Below are 20,979 nucleotides of genomic sequence, written 5' to 3' on the forward strand. Positions count from 1 at the left end.
ACAACATTCATGAAGGAATATTTCTGTAGATGTGCCAGTGCTCTAAATTTTCAACTATTCCTTTGGCCAGATGTTTTTTTGAGGAAAATAATCATAAACAAACGGGAACATATAGCAAAAATATCCATGATGGTTTTTTAGAATCAAGAACCAATCTGTAGATGTTAAAGAAAGTGATTTATCCCCGCTTTTGTCAGGATCCATTCCAGAATCTAATGGGTTCTTTTTTGGACCATCTCCCATCCAGCCCCCGAGTTTTGTGGAAATCCGTACAACAAACAAACAAAGACAAACTAACTAACCAACTAGAATGGCACTCATTAGAGCACATACCTCAGCCAAAGCCCAACCGTCCCCTTAAATTCAATCAAGCTGCACCAAATTGCACACAGGCACAGATATCAGTTCCCTGAACATGCTTGATTATTTCCATTCATCAATTATTCTTTGACAAATCAACGAAAATGATGAAAAACTCTATCTCACAATGTTAAATACAGTTCTTTCCTGTATGTGTCCCCTGATCCAGATTTGTTCCTGACCCACACCACCAAGTTTTGTGGTAATCAGCCCAGTAGTTTTTTTCCAGTGAGAGGAGACAACCCAGCATGCTCTGCTGCTGTCGGCCATCCATTATTCTATTTCTGCAACCCTTTCTTTGTTGTGAAATTAGATTTTCAAAATAAACCGTCAAGCAAACTACAGATGACAGTGTATTCATCGTGTTCAAGTCCTGATTGAGGGTCAGACACGACCGCCAAGGGCCCAACACTTAAAGTTAACCAATGTGCACACACTCATAGAAATCCATCCTCTAAATATGCCTGATTCATTTTTCCATCCAGATGCATGAACTGTTCTCTGAGAAGTCAGTGTGAATGTACAGAAAATGCTCCATCTCACAATGTTACAGAAAGAGAAAACAAAAAAAGCCTTTGTTCTGATCCACGCCAAAATTTAATGGGTTCTTTCTTGGCCCGTGTTCATCTTTCCACCAAGTTTCATGGAAATCCGTTGAGCAGTTTTGATGTAATCCTGCTGACAAACAAACAAACAAACGGACAAAGGTGAAAACATAAGCTCCTCGGAGAAGGTAGGTTAAGTTTAAGTTAAGTTGATATTTCAGGTGCTGTTTGTTTTCCATCGATTTGCTGATTGTGTGTTGCATCAGCTTTATGTACACTGGCGATGCACTTCATTAAAGAACACATTGTTAAGTTGGAATGAAACATTTGAAACAAGCATACAGATGTCTCGCTTTTACTGCATTTTACATGCAACAGTGTCTCAGACTGAAGACTGAAAACACATTAACGAAACCATGAACAGGTCCTTAACTGTTATCATATCACTGTGATCTTAAATACGATGATTTAAACACAGCCAGTCGTCATAAAGGGATGTAAAACACACACAGGGAGACGGGACTCCCGAAGATGTGCAGGGAGAAAAAGAGATTAGCAATGCGTGACATTTGTTTCATATTATTCTTTTACGATTCTTTATTAAACGAAAGCAGCTGCGGTGATCTGGATTGTTTGTGCGGGTGTTGTTATATGTTCATATAAACTCGGTGGGGAGTCATTGTTATTTTCCTGTGAGGGCCCTGTCAGCACTCTGCGGAATCAAAAATTGAGACGCCTGCCCCATCAGTGGCACAAATAATGAAAGAGCGCTCTTCTCACACGGGTGACGAGTGTCTTCCTCACACCCCATGTGGTGGTGATTCACTCAGCTTACTCATGTTACTCCTCCAAACAAATTAATATTTAGTATAGTCGCTCAAGTATTCAGGCCTGCGGGGACCTGTGACACCCTCCGGACTGTGCAGCGCTGGCACATAAAGGAACTCTCTGAGATTGTTCTATTTCCAGTGACCATTATCTTCACAACTCTGGCTGTATGAGACAGAGGAGGGTCACAGAGGAATCCTGTGGTGACTCTGCTGGAGATATCAATAAACAATATGGCCTCTGTCTGACATGGCTCTGGGCAGGCTGTGTCCTAAACTAGCCTGAGATGTCGTGTCATATGCACTGACATAAAAATATCTCCTATGTGAAATGTCCCAGAGTTAACCAGTCATTCAATACATTTTATGGTGCCAAATAAATTGTCCTTGGTAAGAAACCGCTATGGGGAATGAGGAGATGCATCTACTATTACAGAGAAGTGGCTAAAAGTAATTGAGGTATTAATTATGGCTGCCTGTGAGTAATGATTGTTTTAATTATGAAGTTCTGCCCATTATGTTCTTTGCTAATTGTTTGGTCTATAAAAAGTGAGATTTCACACACTGTTAGATATCAGTTCCCTAAATGTGCCTGACTGTTTTCAACAAGATTCTTGAATTATTCTCTGAGAAATTGGTGAAAATTAAAAAAAGAAGTGTTGAAGAAAGTGATAAAAGAATTCTGGATCTGCTGCAACATGTGACGGGCTCTTTCTTGTTTTACATTCATTTATTTGGAAATCCTCACGGTAGTTTTTGCGTAATCCTGCAGAAAAACAAACAAACTGTGGTGAAGACCGAACCTCCTGCAGAGATGATGATTTAAAAATACTAACTGTGATTTTCTTTTTCAAATACAATCTGAGTGATTTTCTCTGTTTGAGATCAGTAAAACAAGCACAGAATGAATTATGATGAATTTTAGAGTTCAGCAAATGCAGCATAATTAGAATATATCATCCATAGCATTCTCTACCTTTGAGGTTTGTGGGAGGGGACCAAAGCCAATATTAGAATATATACGTATATATATATTTACATATAGTGTGATTTTGTCATTTGAATTTATCAATAATTGTTGTATTAACGTCACATTTTAAATAAACAGTATAGTACTTATTTTATAATGGTTTGAAATACAAAACACTTAAATAGGAAAGAACGTGACTTGCACAAAATGGAATCGTGTTCTTTACCCATATGCTTTTGTAGGTAGATAATATGTGATGGTAAATGTAAATACATTTGACACTAGTCATACAATGAACGTAATAACTAACTTCCTCATCTCCCTGTGAACTTAAAATAACCTTGAAGAACCACACGGCTCGCTGCCTTTAAACAACAGTCTTTGAATATAATCTGCCGTATGCCCGTTCACATTACATTCATGCTTTGAGCCTGTTTACATAAGCAGCGATTTCCTTTCTGCTAATTCTCTTGACCAGTTTATTCCTGCTCGGGCTAATGGGACACTGGAGGCTATCCCAGCATGCACTGCTAGGGGAAACATCACAGAATGAATATTCCTGTTGATGCACATGAAATAACAGTTTTTAGATTTGAGAAGCTTGTCGTCAATGATTTCTTCACATTATGTTTAAAGCTTTTCATGTGGAAATCATCACGCGAGAAACAACAGATAAACATATAAGGTGGAAACAGACTGATGGGGACATTTGACCATTAAAATGCATTCACATGCAGATAGCTGTTAATAGAGATTAGCCAAAAAGTCATCGGGACCTAAAACACCAACAAAAATGATCGCTGGGTGTGTCTTGTGTGGAGAAACGTTTGACCCATGTGATAAAAGCAATTTGTGCAAATGGGGAAGTGAGGACGGAGTCTTGTCCCAGATATCTGCTGTCGAGATGCCTCAAAATAACAACCAGAGGCTAATTCAACATCAGATCGTAGCCAACGGGCTCCAAGATTGAACCAAACTTGCCACCTGTGATCATTAGAGCATTTCTGTTTCAACACATTTGGTCCCATCAGAGTGAATATATGATCCTTTAACAGTAAGATAATGACAGGAGGCAGTCACAGCTTTACTGAGACTGTACTGTGAAACCCTCAAGGTCAAATCTGGGTCACTGTGTGAAAATAATAAGGAAGAGTTAGTTACAAACAGACAGGACTCAGGTGGTTGCATCATGATGAATGAAACATTGATGATTGGCGATACAATGAAAACGCATGTGAGAACATGACAAAGAGGAATCCATACAATGAGGACTTGGCTCAGGACCATACACATTCTTTAAGAATGGAGCAGGGTGTGTGGAAAATGCATGAAGGAAAAGACGTGTATTGACAAGACGTTTAGGCCCAAAAGAAAACAACTAAAGAGCCTTAATAGCAGAGGATAACAGATAAGTCAGCGTGGATTTAAAGTGTCAGTGCTGGGATTTCCATCCTTTTATCCAACAGCCATCAAGAAGCATTTTCTCGTGTTAAATTAAAACCAGAGCTCCTTCTTGGAAAAAAAATGCAAGTGTTTGTTGGAAGGAGTCGAGCTCTCTTCTGGCACCGAGCACAAAAAATGACTTTAACAGTTAAAGGACTGGGTGACTTGTGGAATTCAGTTGTGCCGAAGATGAAAGCTTTGTGAATCATGAGGGGTGATGGAGAGGCTTTAGCTGCTGTGTGTGTGCGTGCGTGTGTATGTGTATGTGCGTGTGTCGCCTCGGGCCCACCTTTACAACCTGCGCATTGAATGAGCACTCCATCCAAGGTGCGTAAGAGCTTTTAATGCGTTTGGAGTGGGGCGCATTGCAAACGGGGTTATCATAACAAACCACGTTGTCCTCTGGTAGCCTCCTCGCCTGGTGTTTGAACACCTTCTGGTAAATAGCAGGTGAAGTGGGACTCTTGTATCTGAGATGTGTGTAGCCATCAGACGGAACCTGACACCGGTGCGCACAGAGCGCGGAGATCAGGTTGGAAACACGCATCGCAACAGAACATCTCCAAATCGCATTCCGCATACTGAAATCTAACCCGAGGACATCAGGATGTGTGACATAATCCCCAAGACATCTGAAAACCGCGCTCCTCCAAACGGGGGCTCCAGGGGTGGTTTTGGACAGATATGTGGACCTCTTGTTATTCACTGTTTGCTCTTGCAGGGGGAATCTATAAAAGAGGGGCGGACACCAACTGCCCCCAAACGTCAGAGCGCACAACTATAAATCTCTCCAAACCGCCCTCTGCGCCCGGTGCGTTGTTATGCGCAGACATCTGTCCCGCTTCAGTCCAGCATGAGGAGGAGGACGCGTGTGGAAACCCTTCGAGCTGCATAGACACTACCTGACCTGGACAAAAAAATGGAGAGTAAACACCCCCATCTGTGCCGTGTACCATGTCGAGATACTGCAAACTGTTGGCGATTATGAGTTTTTAACGCACGTCTGGATATATCCACGCTGAAACTGTGTTTTTTTAATCAATACGCAGAGGAGTTTGTTGCACTCCGGGAAAGCAGACACCTTTTTGCGCCTCGCTCATGCGCTTGGAGACGCTGATGTCTTCATTGGACTCCTTTCACTGGGAGATGGTGGATCTCTCTCGGATTTCCAACGTGGAAACGTAGCATCCAATTAATCAGCGACTGCAACTGGAGCCAGTGAGGCGCAGTGGCACTCGGTGGGCGCTCTTCAACACCTACCTTTGGACTCCAAACGTGTGGACAGACGCATGGTTCGGTCGGTGCGCTGGATCGGAGTTCATGCAAACCACACCTGGCGCACCGTCTCTTATTTTGTTTCCCTGTTCGGACACAAACTGAATTTCAACACGTTTCGAGGAAGTTTTTTGTTTTGGACTGTGGCCGTTGAAACGATTCATTGCAGCTGAATCAGCTCGGGACACTCAATGAGTCGCGTTTTCTGTTTGGATCTTAACGCCAACAGCCGAGCGAGTTTCAGGTCTGCATGGGCCATATTTAAAGTAAGTGAAGCTTTTATGTTTGCACCATTTGACATTTTCATATCCTTCGATTGTCTGTGCGTAAAGTACCAAAAAACGCGCTTCACTCCAGCGGTTCTCGCAGAAATAACAAACTAAAACGGAAAATCCGACTCGTGCTTGTGTATATCACTTGTTGGGACTTTTTGCATTGCATGTTAAAGCCCAGTATTTATCCATGCATGGCTGTTTAGGTTTACTGCAGACTCAACATGCCATTAGACGGAGTCACGTAAGCTTTGGGGATCGCCATCTGGCCAACTCGCACCATTATTTAGGCTATCGGTGCCAATCTTTTGGTGCGTGCTTTAACCAACGCATTTTGTGTGTGTGTGTGTGTGAGGCGCACCCTCCTGATATCACAGCAGCAGGAATGTATCATTTTATAATCCCAGTCTGACAAATAAATAAATAAACAAACAAACAAGTAAATAGCAAGCTGCTGGTTATTCATAAATCTTTGTAATTTTAAAAACAATGCGGCACTTTTACGCACAGTTTTACGCATTCGTTTTATCATTCTCTCCATTTTCTGCCTCTATATTTTCTGGATATCTTGACTTCATCAAGCACATTTAAGTTAATTTTTTCATTGTGATAAATTTTTTATAGTAGGTTTACTCTGATATTCATGCTTACAGCAACACCATGAGACAAAGTGTGGATCAAAGTCTCCTGACATGATGGCACATAGTTATTAATATAGAATGAGTCAGTGGAGCTTAGGCCACATCACTTTGATGACTTCATTACAAACAAAAGTTGGCCTCCACCCAGAGCATGCTAGGATTTGTTTTATTCTAATGTTTTGTTTGTTTCTAATCAGTTAGTTTTATCACCTTGTTTCCAATAAAACATCCTCTCTTATTTATTTTTCACAGCTTTCTTCATAGGAACTGAGTCTAAGATGAAGTTATGGGATGTTTTGGCCACGTGTTTGTTGCTCCTGAGCTCTGCTGCTACACGGCCTCTCTACCAAAACACTCAGCCCGCCAAGAGGACTTACTTCCCCAGCAGCTACAGTGATTCCACGTCCCTGTCTGTTGAGGACGAAGAGCCAGCGTTCCAGCGCAAAGACCCCAACCTGCAGGAGATCTCTATGGAGAATCAATGTAAGGCTCAGCGGCGTGTTTTGACAGAAATCTTTTGAGGTGTGAGGTCACTGTGACAGTCATTTGAATGGTTGGTAATTGGCTTGTGGAAACCTCTAAGAAAAACATGCACCCAACCATTCACATGTCAAGGGAGAAGTGAAATCTCACATTTGTTTTGTCTTATCATCATTCACAGCTATGTGTCGACTCTTGACACCACGTATAGGTCATACTCCGGGTTGCATTTTAAACCAGGGCAGCTCAGACTGTAACCCAGTTGGTCTGCGGGCCAAGTAATTTGGCCTTTCCTGACTAATTACACTTGAGAAACAGCGTGTAAAGCGATATCCATGTGGGCTGAGCCACCAGTGGAGAGTCCCACATTGATAACGCTCTCAGACGAGCAGGTTATCAGTAGGAAGATCTTAATTTGTATTTTATTGCTGCTGTGGTTTACATACACTGGTGTCAAAACAAGCCGGCGACAATGAATTAAAGTCGGACCAGCTCGGACTGTTTTCCCTTCTCCCTTTGTTTATGCTCACCTCTGCGACTGGAGAGACCCCCGATGTTTACCCGTCTGCCAGAAAGTCAGGAATCATGGCGTGTTTTGAAGTGAAGCAGGTCGCAGGGACTTTTTCAGGGCAGTGGCTGGACAACACCGGGGAGTTTAACACATCAAGAGAGAGTTCTGTGTTTATGTTCATTTCAACAGCGACAGTGGGCAGGAATTTATTTTGTTTGGATCAGTGTGACATTGTATCATCTTCACACAGATGGAAATGCTGCCAAGAACTAGATAAGGAATGGAACATTTAGACAAATGTTTGTCCCGCCACCTCATATTCTGTTTGGAGCCGCGGTGACATCACTGATCTTCTGTGTAACCCAAGACCATTAACTATGCACTAATAGTGTAAACAGCACTGTGGCTCCAAGTGGGGTAGGGGTCCTTTTTAGTTTTGCGCGGAAAGTCAGAAAACGGTATTGACTTCACACAAAATCGACGACAACAATTGCACATTTAGACTGATGCAACATTCAGCCAACCAGCATGCTAGAGATTATTCATAGAACAATAAGAATTAACTATGCACAACTTGCATCACAACCCCCCCCCCCGTCTGCTGCCACCAGTCCGGCCTGTCAGCAGGTGTACACTGTAGCCACCCCTGCCTGTCAGGTGACATACAATAGGCCCGTGCTCGACCAGAACAGGTAAAAGAGAAGAGATAGGTGACACTGCAACAAAGGGGCCGGCGTCAACCACAACGCCACCTGCCAGACATCACACCCAGCTGACACACATACAGCATGACGACACACTACCGTATACTCACACGTGCACGCACAAAGCTAATGTAATTAGAGTCTGGGTAATTGACTTAATCTCAGAACAATATGTCTTCATGAGCTTCATACATAGTTTATCGTTGCCAGACCTGCGGGCGTTGGAGTCGGAGCGACGTATCTCCTTAATGGAATCAACATGTAACAAAGGAGGGTCCAAGGCTTTCAGTCAGTCCTGCTCGGAGCAGATGGTGCAGAGCTGTGCCGCTGCATGTTTTGAGTTTCAGGCAGACTTCACTCTGCTGCGTCTAAATGACTCAAAGCATGCGATTCCTTTTCTATTCAGACTTTGAAGTCTCCGCCTTCTAAAAGTACATCCATCATAGATTGAAATGACTTGAAGTACGATGTCACACTGCCTCTCTCTAAGTGGTTGAATTGGCCTGTGTCTGCTTTATCAATGCAGGCAACCGCCGTGTGAAACTGCTGAAAATCCTTTAAAAGACATAACGAAACAGAAACCTGATGAAGGCATTCGCTGTTGAAATGCAAAACCAAGACCGGCCCATATTCCGTTATTTCACGTGCAGATATATCTTTCTGCTTTTGGAAAATCTGAAAATTGAACTGTCAACACCCTTCGACCTTCATCCTCCCAAGAGTCGTCTCAGAGGAGAGAGGAGTTAAACCAGGGCACCTGCACTTTGACGTGAACTACCCTGGACTCTTTTTGCATTCCTCCGTTGCAGACTTATCTATAAATCATTGTGCACGGTTGCTGATCTGCACATTTCTGAGTATTTCTGTATTCAGACAATATCTGTGTTTGTGTCCACACGTGTTTGGACACTTTACCGTCCACATGCTGGATGAAGAGTCAACAACAACGTACAGTATTCTTTACTGCACATCGTTAATCTACAGTAGCTCTACATGTAATGCACATATGTGCCTCTGTACTTTGACGCAAAAACGAAAAACGCAAATTCCCTTTCTGGCAAAAATCAATAGTTGTGTAGTATCTTTCCATTCAACACAAGGATGAGACGTTTTATTTTTGCTCAGACTAAACAAATGAGATATAACATATAATCAGTGTTGGTAGGCAGATGGTTTTCCACCTGTACTTTGAGCGGGGCTAGTCATTTACCTTCGTTTCCAGTCTTTCTGCTAAGCTAAGCTAATGGCCTGTTGGCACATATGAGTGGTGTATTCTTTGCCGTGAAGCAAATAATCAAATTTCCCCAAAAAGCTGGTTGTATCATATATTTAAACTTATATTTAAAGTTTGAATTAATGACTGAATACATGATTGTCCCAAAAATACAGCGTTGATGCCATTCTGCAATCTTTAAGTGAATCTGTTGCTTCTTCTAGATGACATCGCGGGTCTCTATCCAGAGAAGTATGATGACGTAATGGATTTTATCGAGGCTACCATCGGACGACTCCGGAGATCGCCGGATCCCAGCGGCGGCTCCAGGGGCCGGAGGGAGCAGAGACAGAGAGGAGCAGCAAACACGGGCGGTGCGAGGGGCGAGGGGAGAGGACATGGCGACAGGAGGCGGAGTCGGGGGCGAGGGGGCAGCCGGGGTGGCAAAGGGGGCCGAGGCGAGAGGGGACGGGAGAGGATATCGGTGCAGAGCCGAGGCTGCTTGCTGAAGGAGGTCCATCTCAATGTGACGGACTTGGGGCTGGGCTACCAGACTAAGGAGGAGCTGATCTTTCGGTACTGCAGCGGCCCCTGTGTCGAGGCCGAGACCAACTACGACAAGATCCTGAACAACCTCACGCACAACAAGAAGCTGGACAAGGACACGCCCTCCCGCACCTGCTGTCGACCAATTGCGTTCGACGACGACTTGTCTTTCTTGGACGACAACGTTGTGTATCACACACTGAAGAAGCACTCTGCCAGGAAGTGTGGCTGCGTCTGAGGACGACTCACTGAAAATGACAGACAAGGAGCGTCAGTGAACCAAGGATCACCTCTACAAGCTCACACTGCAAACAGAGGGATGGAAGAGAATCGTCTCATTTCACACTCAGTCCTCCAGATGTTTTGAGCTGTGTGTGACTGTTCAGACACATGCAGACATGAATCAGCTGTGCACCAGAAGAACACAGAAGAATCCGTACTGTTACACTAAAGACGGGAGAGTGGAGGAAAACGAATGACTTTGTTTGGCTTGTTCTCCAGAAGAATTCATTTTACCGAGAAAGTTTTCCTTCACCTCCTCCAAAGACTGCGGACGAACGCAGAGATTTGAGGAGCCAAATATTTGCTGATCAGCTGCAGTCAGATTTACCTCCACTGCACAGTCTGGCTATCGACATTTACATTCACAGCCAAGTGATAATAGAAAGACCGCGCCGGAGTTCAGCAAAGACTTTTTGGTGCATCCACATAAAATCCAGTCATATATATATAAAAATATATATATATATATATATATATATATACACGTGTGTGTAAGAGGTATATTTATTAAGATGGAATTAACTTATTGTTATTTATTTCAAACCATTTTATGAAAGACATGTCATTTTTCTTATTTATTTAAATGCTTCGTTTGTCCTGGACGGTGCCAAAGTGGAGCAATTTCTCATGAAAAACATCTTACTCCATAACTGCTAAACACACACATCCTAAAAATGCTTCTTCGCTTCACTTAGATTCCAGGGTTTCTCAATTCATGAGTCCAAAACAAATCTAAAATAGGAAAAGTTAAAGGAGACGGAGGAGGGGACCAATAGAAGATGTAGATTGAAGTGATCTGTTGTTTTGAGTGTTCTTAGGGACGGCAGGGTAGATTTTTATTTTATTTTGGGACAATTCACCTCATTTTCACCCACTCGTGAAGTCAGGGGACTTCAGATGTTGCTCTCTCCTCATCATCCACGTCATTTTACTGTATGTTTACAAAGAGACTGCTGTTTATTTTCAAAGTAAATGAAATAATCCAGAATCGCCATGATTCCTGATCTACCGTCACACCAGTCGTCTCTCTGAGGATCTGTAGGTGCCTTTCAGGATCTATCCTTTGAGTCACGGAGTACAGAAGCTGCTAGAATACCTGCCCATCAGCGTCCGTTACCCGAAACCTCATTCTGGCCTCGCACCAAGTCTGAGCAAAGGCTTTGCAGCGGTTACCGTCCCGATAGGCTTTAAAGTTCACGGGACGGCCTGTGTATCTGCCTCGGCTCTGACAGACAGGTCTTACTCCCTGAAAAGGGGATTTGAAATCAATCCTCTCATTTGAGTCTTAACCAAATATCCCCTACGGCAAAGGCATTTTTGGTGACAGCAGTTTAAGGACGATCTAGCTACTGTAAACTGATGTAAATATCTGAAGAGGAGACGTTTCCACAGGAGAATACGAAGACAATGGGTCGGCTCAGTTTCTTTCTACATACATCTGTAAGTTTATTCCCAAACTTGAGCAGAAATATACATCCAGGAAAACAGGAGGCTCTTTAAAGGCATGTTGCTGTGCCCATCGAGACCCGTGGTTTTAAGTGGAACAAAGAGAGCCCTCGGGTGGGTCTTGATGTTAGCACGGATTAGGGACCAAGGTATCTGTGCCCACCCAGCAGCAAGCAAGCCAGCTTTACTGTGTAATCCCCCTGCAAACAGAACAAATCCACTGCATCAGGCTGAATTTAGGCCAAATACTACATAGAGGGAGAAAAAAAAAAACACTTCAGCTTTTATCGCAGCATACCTCATCAATTGGATCATCTTCCCCTTTAACAACTGATTTGTGCGTAAGCCTTTCCAGATGAGAATGTGCAGTTAGGAGATTTCCCAGAAGCCTCGGAGCGCCCCGCCACTCTTCGATATACCATACGTTAAAGTGTGTAAACTGTGACCACCCGTCCTCTCATCGTCACCACTTTGTTTTTGTTTTTTTGCTCAACTGCTCCTCTGGGATTCGTCCTCTCGTTTTCACGCAAAGGTTAAGAAGCAAGAGGTAAAGATGCACAGGAATCCTCAGTGTTAATATTAGAAGAAGGGATTGCCTCTGTGTTCACTCCTTAATGTGTTCAACACCTCCGTGGGAAAAAGAAGAGACAGAAACCTGTCATGTCATGTCTCACTTGTTTTGTGTTACAGAACCAAAGCTCTCTGCAAACTTTATTTTTGTACAATATTCATTTTATAACTTTTTACAGAATTAAACTTGTTTCTATTAAATGACTGTGTCTCCTGGTATCGTGCCATGCACAACACTGCTCCGGTGCCAGATGTTGCTAATTTTGCCCGGGACGTGTTTATACGAGCATCATGCAAAATTGCGGGTGAAAATGTGGGTTAAATGGAGGATGGTTTGAGCGATGGCCTCTACGCTAGCGGCCGTCCTCTTCTGTTCTGCATTCCTGAACGCCAGCCCAGGGTCGTACAGTAAACAAAAGCGAGCGGGGAAGCGCCACTGAGCTGTAAATCAAGGGGCTGGCGAATGTTTCCACTGTGCGAGGAAGATATGTAAATGCTGATGAGAAAACCGCAGCAGAGGTGCAGACAGTGAGTCAGTGAGCAGGGGCTCAAAGTGTGTACACGATGTATAGATAAGGTTCTACAAGAGCTATATAGGGGAAAGTCCATTTCAATTCTTGTCATAGAATTATACTATATGTCCATTTGCAAATCTTTGGACCTCAAAGTACTGACAATTAGAATAATGCAGTATTTCAATATTTGAGTCTTAAAGCTGTGAATATTGTTTTCTTGCATCACTGAAAAGAAGTTATTTAAATTCTGAAGCCTAATACATTTTAAAGAACCTCAGATAAAACTGTGTTTTCATCCTCATTTTTAGTTTTAAGAAGTGAGAAAATGAACTACCAGAAAACGGCTACCAGGTGGATGTACATTATTGTTACAAAGCATATTAGTAGTTCCTGGTGAGAACTGCATCAAAAGCAACTGAGACATTTAAGTCAGGCACGTTGTAGCTTGTGCACATGATTTATTTAAGCGATCGTCCAGGGACACCACAGTGTGTCCACATACCTTTATGTATAAGGCAGAACACGACATCGCTAAGCAACGCACAAGTTAATGATGCTCTCCTCTGTACAGTGAGTTTAAGTCATTAGTTGCTCACACCTGTCTGAACGTTAATATGTCCGCAAGTCTCCACTACGTCCTGCTGAAGGACACACTGAGCGTTTCAGCTTTTGTCAGTCCCAGCATGCACCTGTTTGTTACACAACATGGCAGGTGTGTTTGATTTGGGACGTGGTCGCCGCGTGGTGCATCAGATCAGCAGCTTGTTCTACGCGCCAGCTGCTGTTTTCATTTTCACGTGTTGTGTTCTCAAACGTATAATCGTAACATCCTCGTGAGGTGCTGGATTTTACTCTGACGTTTTAATTAATTTAAGTTTTAAAAATAATATTCTTGCAGTGAAATTGTCTGTAGAGGTCAAGCTCTCTTCTCCTCATACACATGATCGCATGGTGGAGAGGATCTTCTGCCCCATGAAGACTGATCTCCTCCTTTCTACTTTCACTGCACTTTAAAACACTGTCACTGCCTCAGTCCTCCCATAATTCCCATCCTGGTATTTCTTTGTCTCATAGAGATTTTATGGCCAGCGGACGTTTGCCAGGATCCTGAGACACTCGGTTGTCTGCTTGTGATTTTGGTCGGGTGGGAACGACACAGGCTCATTCTACAGTTTCTCCCATTGTTAGTCACAGAGTACTAACACCAGCTCATTGACAGTGTTGAGACTCTCCACATCTGAACATCAGAAGATAACATCAGATGTCAGAGGGAGTCTCTGTCGTCTCGTCAACAAAAATCAAAGCCATCATACGGTGACATGAACAATGTGACTCAAGCTGTGTTTGAAACACTGGCATGTTGTGGGAAGAGGTTTCATTCCAGAGAGATGTGCAAAGAACTCCAACATGGGTTTCATTAGGTCTGCATGTTGCGGGTGGTTTTCTCTTTCAGTTAAGATACATATTGACACTGTGAAGGTCATTCGAGGTATTTGAACAGAAAGAGAAATTCCACATCATTATGTTTTTCAACAATAATCCAACAAACAAATAATGTATAGTTGTGGCCACACCTACGTTTATGATAAAAACTTAGGCATGAAAGCAACTTAAATGTGTATTTTACAATCCTAACACCGGTTTCATGGACTTCATTAGCAAATTAAAAGCTAAGGGGTGACTGTGAGATGTAGTTCAAACTGAAAAAGTTAGTTGAGATATTTTGTATTAGAATGAAGATAATTAATTTCAAAACGTAACCATGATTCATCAGTGTTTATTTAAAATAGGGAGTTTGTACCGTGTATCTACAGGTTTGAGCTAGTGCCTTAAAAACAAAGATATTTGGCTGAGGAATTTATTTGATTAGCTGATAAAAACAGATTATTATCTCCAGATTTCACTAAGGATAAAATATATCACTGTTAAACAAGTTAACACTTGTTTCTTTATATCAAGGTAGAATCCAGTATGTAGAAAAACCTTAATTAGCAGATACCTGGATGAATTCCTGTATATCACGTTTAACAAAACAGTTAACCTTTAAAACATTCTCCACAGGCTGATTTAAAACAGGCTGATTTATTTGCATTTCTTTGCATTTTGCAAACTTCTGTGGCAGACTGTTCTTCATAGTTCATGAACAGAACCAGACCACAAAATCTGGAGCTGATTTAAGAGGCATTAGCCAACTCTGGAGACGTGTGAGGACAATAGAAACTATGAAAATAAAGGCTGTTCAATCAAAACAGACACAAAAATCCAAAAAGCTGATGAATTTCAATGAAAAGAAAATAAACTCGTTTAAGATTATATGATGTTTGCCAAGTTCAAATGCCTGCACGTTAATGTGCTGACGCTCAAAACAGAAGCAAACATGCACACTTAAAAAACAAATACCAGGAGGGAGGACAGACACTGTACAACTTAGTCATTTAACTGATGCTCATATGCAGAGTTTCTGACAGTAACTCAATTTATAGGATTGATCCTGAAACATTATGGCTGTGGTGCATTACACCAAACCACAAGCTCACCCCATCAATTATCCTTTACAAATAAAATGCTGTTGAAAACCTCTCAGATCTTGCGTTTCTTCCACTCTGGCTCGTTCTCAGCTTCCTCATCCTCCTCTGATTCCTCTGCAAACAAAGGCTCCGGCTGGGTCCTAAAGGGATTCACAAACACAAGAGCAAAGCAGTGATTAAAGAAAACAACCACGATACATGGCAGAAATTTAAGAAGTTCGAGAATTCAATTTCAGTGTTTCAGACAAATGATCTCTTCTATTCAGGCCAACTGAGCCTGAGGAAAGTTTGGGTTTCAGATGTGGCATGAAGCAGTGGACTGGACAGTAACTCAGAGACCTGCTTTTCACTGTGCTGCTCGTCGGAAGAATCAACTTGAGACTATTCACCTGAATGAAAGAACGAGTTGCTAGTGGTGTTCGTCACCTGATCTAGTATCTTGAACAAAAGATAATTTCCCTGCAGCTCTGTACATGAATCTGTTTGACTTGGCTCGCAGCTTTGTTCCACACTTTCATACTGTCGCTGTCTGAGTGTGATAGGGATCTGAAGTGTAGCAGTAAAACTGTTCAGCTCTTTAAACATTCATGAGTCACACCAGTAGGAAGAAACCCAAGTACTATCACAATAACACGAGAAGAAGTCAGAGTATTCATCTTACACTGTCTGCTAATGAAGAAACAAGAGACGATGAGCGAGTGAGACACAATGAGGTGGATGTTTGGGGTGTGAATGAGTTTTTACAAATGAAAATAGCAGTTTTTCTCACTGTGTGTACGCCGGGGCGACCCAGTAAGGGTTCTCTGAGGCGTCCTTGGCGTGACGTAGGATGGCTGCTCGTGGGTCACTGTCATCTGTTTTGTCTAAAGCGATGTTCTTCACGATGAACGACGACAGCGTGCCACCGTGAGCTGCTACTCTGCCTCCACGACCTGTCAGGACACAGGATCACCGCGTTAGACACACATACAGAAAAGCGTAACATCTTCTAATGTTGGATTACAGAATTTCTTTGGCGCCCCCTACAGTTACAACCACATTGGCAGACAGAAATTCCCACCACTGTACCTCTTAAAACCCACATGATGTAAAAAAGTAAAAAATTGAATGTACCCAAAGGCCAGACATTTACTAATGAAGTGAGGACTGACATGGCAGTCTGCTATTGGCCGGTCGTTGCTACCAGATGACATCACCACGTGTTAATCTACCATAATCTCTGTGTAGAGTCGCATCACTTAGCATCAAATTCACTCAACTGTGTAATCGCATGGACAGATAACAATAAATGAATTACTAGTGTTTGTAAATACACAACTGAAGCGCAACTGTATTTTAATTCAGTTCATTACACACAGACTATGACTGGATTATATTTTTCATATAAAAGCTTCAAATACTTCTTACTATAATGAGATGTGCACAAAAGGTTTGAAACAGTTTTTAAATCATGAGCAGTTTATCACATTTTGAGCTTTTTATCACTTTGGGTCGTTTTTGTGCAGTTGTTCCATTCTTGTTTCACAAAGCTGCATAAAAGCTGCAGTGAGCTCTGCTGTAGCTGGAGTGCGTCTACGCTGCTGGCTGAACTTTACTACACTTAATGGAGCCTCATGGGGTAAAACATGTCCTGCTTTCCAGAGAGGACATTATTATGGTTGTCTTAAAAGGCCAAGGCTGGGACAGGGACATGCACACATATCAATACTGTACATTCACATACTTAAACACGCAGGGATTCCCTGCTGTACTGGGGCAGGGGGGTTGCTTGGGGATCAAGAGGCACCTCTTTCAATGCTTGTAAGCATTCTGCCAACCACGAGCATTACCTTGCACTTATGCGAGTTAATTCACACTGAGGATAAACAATATAAATACAGCCTGTCATCTAAAGACCACTGGCATGCTATCAAGCGGTCAAACTTATTTTCATGAAAGGGACCTGCTTAACATTTTATCTGCCCAAGGAGACAGTTTAAACAGCATTGTTCAATCTGAGAAACAAAAACTTGCACTTTATTGCACTGTGGAACTATGGGACTGTTGTAAATATATAGTACTGGGGGACTAAGTGGGAAAAATAACAGTGAAAGTGAAAAGATATAAGCCAGCTGGAACACAATAAATCAAGAAACGCTGTCTGGCACCTTTGCCTGTTGGAATGAGATTTGATTTGTATCCATGAATATGCATAAGGGTGGTATTTGCGGACTTGTGTATTGGAGTAAAAATACAAACAGACTGAAAACGGGTTCCAGAGAAAGTCGACAATGCATCATTATGTCCCAGCAGTTAAGAAATATGAGGCAACAGCAGGCTACGATGAATCTTAGAGGGGCCAAGTGGGAGCAGTGCTGTGAAAGCTCTGCACTTCAGCTGGGTTGCATCATGCTGAACACATCAACAACTGTGGATTTGAACATTTTCCTCAAACAGAATCATGCATCCATCCGCCAATGAACATGACTTATGTTTTAAAGAAAGAACCGAAGCCATACCTTTTTACTTTATTCATGTTTAATGACAGTACTTTTTTTTTTGCACATTACATGCCTTGTCGACTAGGGACATAGATAGAATATCCTTTATATCTTCCTTTTTAATACTGTATTGTTTTTAATCTTATGTACCAATAAAAGCAAAGCAAAAATAAGTTACCTGGTCCCGACACTGGAGGCTCAGGCTTGTGCGACTTCTTGGGGTCAAGTCTGTCCTTTTCCAGCTGTTTCCGTGTACTCCGCTGTCGGGCCTCTCTGAACATGGGTAACGCATGAGCTGGAGAAGCACAAAGTAAACATGGATAATCAAGTTGCTTAGGTAACTGCAAGATCACATAACACAGCCGCCACACAAATAAGCAGGCAGAGTGTCTGAAGATATGTTCGGTGTTTGCAGCCTACGTATGCAACCCTGAACGATGACAGAAATGTAAAGCTGCGTGTGTTTTCAGAAGGCGCCAAAAACCAATCTCACCTACTACTACACCTCACGAAAGACGTGCTTGTGTTTGCATGAAAATACACACACACCTGTTGATCTCTGGCAATGTCTCTCCATTTGTGTACTCTTTCTGCCATAGTGCACACCAACATATTCATTATATCCCACATGTTTAGATTCAGACAATTACTCTTCACACTTCGGTGAACACTGTCGCAATAAAGGCCCGCAGCACTTAAAACCACGAGTGTGCGAGTGAACGCGTGCATGAGTAAGTGTGAATGACTGCCCTCAAAAGGTGGGACAGAGAGTGAGTGTGTGCACGGCCGTTTGTGTAAAGCGAGTGGGCGCTCAGCTCTTATCCTCAGGGGTTACAAAGAGACACTTTTTTTTTTTAAAGGGCTAGATAAAGTGATTTTCCATTCAGGAGCCCTGTCGCTGTTCAATGTTAATTCTTCTCCTCCACGCTACATTAAGCAAAAAGGTTACTGTTAACAGATTCCCTCGCTTTTCTCAATGGGCCATCACTTGCTTCCTGTCCCCTCTAATTTTCCAGTGCCAGGGCATCAAGTGCGTCACTCATTGCTTGTGTCAGTCAAAATGTCTGCCTTCTTCACACCCTGTTGGCATGGCGATGAAATCACATGATGCGTCTGAAACGGCTGCAGCCGCTCAAACAATAAATGGTGTCTGAATTGGGTCTGAGCAGCCAATCAGGGGCGACGTGTTGGCAGTTGTTCGGTTCCTGTAGGTTCATGACTTCAGTGTGGGGACAAAGCACTATGAGGCACGCACAGAAGAGATGATGGCCTCGTGTGTTGGTAATATGACAGGATGACGGGTTGGGGTGAAGTGTGTGTGGACAGACACTAGCAGGAGATCACGCAGCAGAGGTGGGAGAGGTGGCTGTCCTTAGCGTGATCTGCTGTGACTACAGACCACATGGACCTCATGGCTGTTGCATGGCACAGTGCCCTGCGGCTGTCGATCCACTCATCCACACTCCCTTCCATCAGCTAATGTGCCTGTGAACGCCCTGAACACTCTCCTCACGAAGTCCCCAGTGTGAGAGTGTGTGTGTTTGCATGTTTGTGTGTGAAGACAAAAAGGGGTAGCGTGTTTCTTGAAACTTAAAAATATGCTCTTCCGGTCATGTCATGGACTTGGAAGGCTGGCATTGTTTTGGTAGTGCACGTACTGCCGTTTTATGTGGAGAGCACTGTGGAACAGATGGGGTAATGGCTCAAGGTGAACTTAGCTGCTGGAGGGCTTTGAGAAAGCCACTTCACTGATTGTTTACCGATTAAAAGGTGATGTGTAAAATGCCATGCATGAAAAGAGGAGAGAGCATAGAAATAGGATCAAAGTTCATTAAGTGGCAAACTGTTATCCTTAGAAGGTACTGTAGGTATAAAACTGTGCGTGTGTGTGTACACAAGTGCAGACAACCAATAACTTACGTGTGATGATGTAATCTTGTGTTAGGATCTCTGTGTGCTTCTCTTTCCGTTTGCTTTTCACCACACACAGCTTTGCCCCTCTAGAAAAGAGCCAGTTGGTTACAAAAGATGTTGTTTGAAGGTGTCACATAGAAAACAAGACATTAGCGTAAAGCCCAGGTCTTTTCTTATTCACCAGAAAAGACTTAGACTAGTGTTGATTTTGTTAATGAAAACTATAACTGAATATGTTCTTTAACAAGCTTTTTTCCATGACAAAGACAAGACGATACAGAATCAACGTCATTACAACAAACTATCTCAACATGAGATATCTTTGACAAACAAGACAAGATCAAATATTAAATAAAATGTAAAAACTGGTGAAGACTTGCAGAGTAATTTACTACAAGTTAACATTTATAATATCAGGACTTTGGAGAAAGAAACAAGAAAAAGAAAACTGCTGATAAGAATACAACTAACCTCGACTGGATGGACTGAAATATCCAACACAAACTAAAATTCCATATATTAAGTATACTTACTCAACAAAGCCTCTGACATACCAGATAATCTACAAACTAACAAGGATGTGTGACACTGATTTAAATTCATCACACTAACCACAGCCTAATATTACCTGTACAATCAAGCTGCATTAATTCAATTGTTGTCCGAAAAGCATGAAAAATAAGTCATCGTGATGCATAGTGCTGCATTGAGTGACATGTTAGTGATTGGGAACAGCAATGAAGGATTCAGTCATGGTATTTAGTTTGACAAACAGAGACAGATGTTGAACTTGAGAAATATCTAGAAACATTTGGGTCAAATATTTTTATCTCTGCCAACTTCACAACAGCATTTTTAACGTGAGTTAATGGGGCAGTTGGGCAGATGTCCTGTCTCTGCTACACTTCCTGTGTAGCTTATTCCTCTATAGAGTTCAATAGCACAGCTCAAGCTACAGAGACAGTACTGCTAAGTAGAAATAAATCCATTGTTTTGGTGGTTAAAAGAAACTCTTAGTGGCAGTTGGTGGTTTTGGTGATCAGTATAAAGAAAATAACACTAAACATTTCCCTGAAGGTCTAAACCGCACATACCTGTGGCTTTTGAAAGGATCGTAGTAGACCTTGGCCAGTCCATTCCCAGTTCCCACCATTATCTGGTTCAGTTTTGGATGCCACAGGCAGCGGACGGCACTCTAGAACACACACAGAAAGACAGAAACATCAAAATACAGTTACTGAACAATAACTGAAGAACGTCATGCTTTGGAATAGTAGCTCACATCAGGTAGCGAACAACTTTCTCTATTGTGGGTCGGATTAGCGAGGGTATTTCTGCTTCTTGCAGGCAGCCATCGTGTTTTATTGTCCTATAAGTATTGAGTGTGTGACCTGGGTTGGTTGTGGTACAGCGGGGATCAGACCGAGCATGCTCTGCTGCTCTGGTTGACTATATTT

At 42.5% G+C, this 20,979-nt stretch overlaps 2 protein-coding genes and 1 long non-coding RNA gene across 5 annotated transcripts in view; 1 reads left to right on the forward strand and 2 right to left on the reverse strand.

The window, feature by feature from the left end:
* Nucleotides 1-4,993: 4,993 nt before the first annotated feature.
* On the forward strand, nt 4,994-11,849 carry gdnfa (glial cell derived neurotrophic factor a). Its single transcript, XM_069513862.1, has 3 exons — nt 4,994-5,686; nt 6,586-6,816; nt 9,466-11,849. Exons 2-3 carry the CDS (start codon nt 6,612-6,614, stop codon nt 10,023-10,025), a joined length of 765 nt encoding a protein of 254 aa, XP_069369963.1. The 5' UTR covers nt 4,994-5,686; nt 6,586-6,611; the 3' UTR covers nt 10,026-11,849.
* Nucleotides 11,491-11,951, reverse strand: LOC138405428 (uncharacterized). The gene is made up of 2 exons (XR_011239165.1): nt 11,814-11,951; nt 11,491-11,715 (listed from the first exon to the last, which is right to left on the reverse strand). It is a non-coding gene; the product is annotated as an uncharacterized lncRNA (long non-coding RNA).
* A 2,410-nt stretch (nt 11,952-14,361) lies between these two features.
* LOC109626469 (WD repeat-containing protein 70) overlaps nt 14,362-20,979 on the reverse strand; it is a 34,012-nt gene continuing 27,394 nt past the window's right edge. For all 3 annotated transcript variants that reach the window (XM_020082458.2, XM_020082457.2, XM_069513861.1), the window contains exons 14-18: nt 20,617-20,717; nt 19,529-19,608; nt 17,787-17,903; nt 15,898-16,060; nt 14,362-15,268 (exon numbers count right to left, since the gene is read on the reverse strand). In XM_020082458.2, coding sequence (XP_019938017.2) covers nt 15,181-15,268; nt 15,898-16,060; nt 17,787-17,903; nt 19,529-19,608; nt 20,617-20,717 — 549 coding nt within the window. In that variant the 3' untranslated portion in view covers nt 14,362-15,180. The remainder of the gene's footprint in view (nt 15,269-15,897; nt 16,061-17,786; nt 17,904-19,528; nt 19,609-20,616; nt 20,718-20,979) is intronic.

The sequence above is a fragment of the Paralichthys olivaceus genome, chromosome 18, assembly GCF_024713975.1.
Source record: "Paralichthys olivaceus isolate ysfri-2021 chromosome 18, ASM2471397v2, whole genome shotgun sequence".
Lineage (NCBI taxonomy): Eukaryota > Metazoa > Chordata > Actinopteri > Pleuronectiformes > Paralichthyidae > Paralichthys > Paralichthys olivaceus.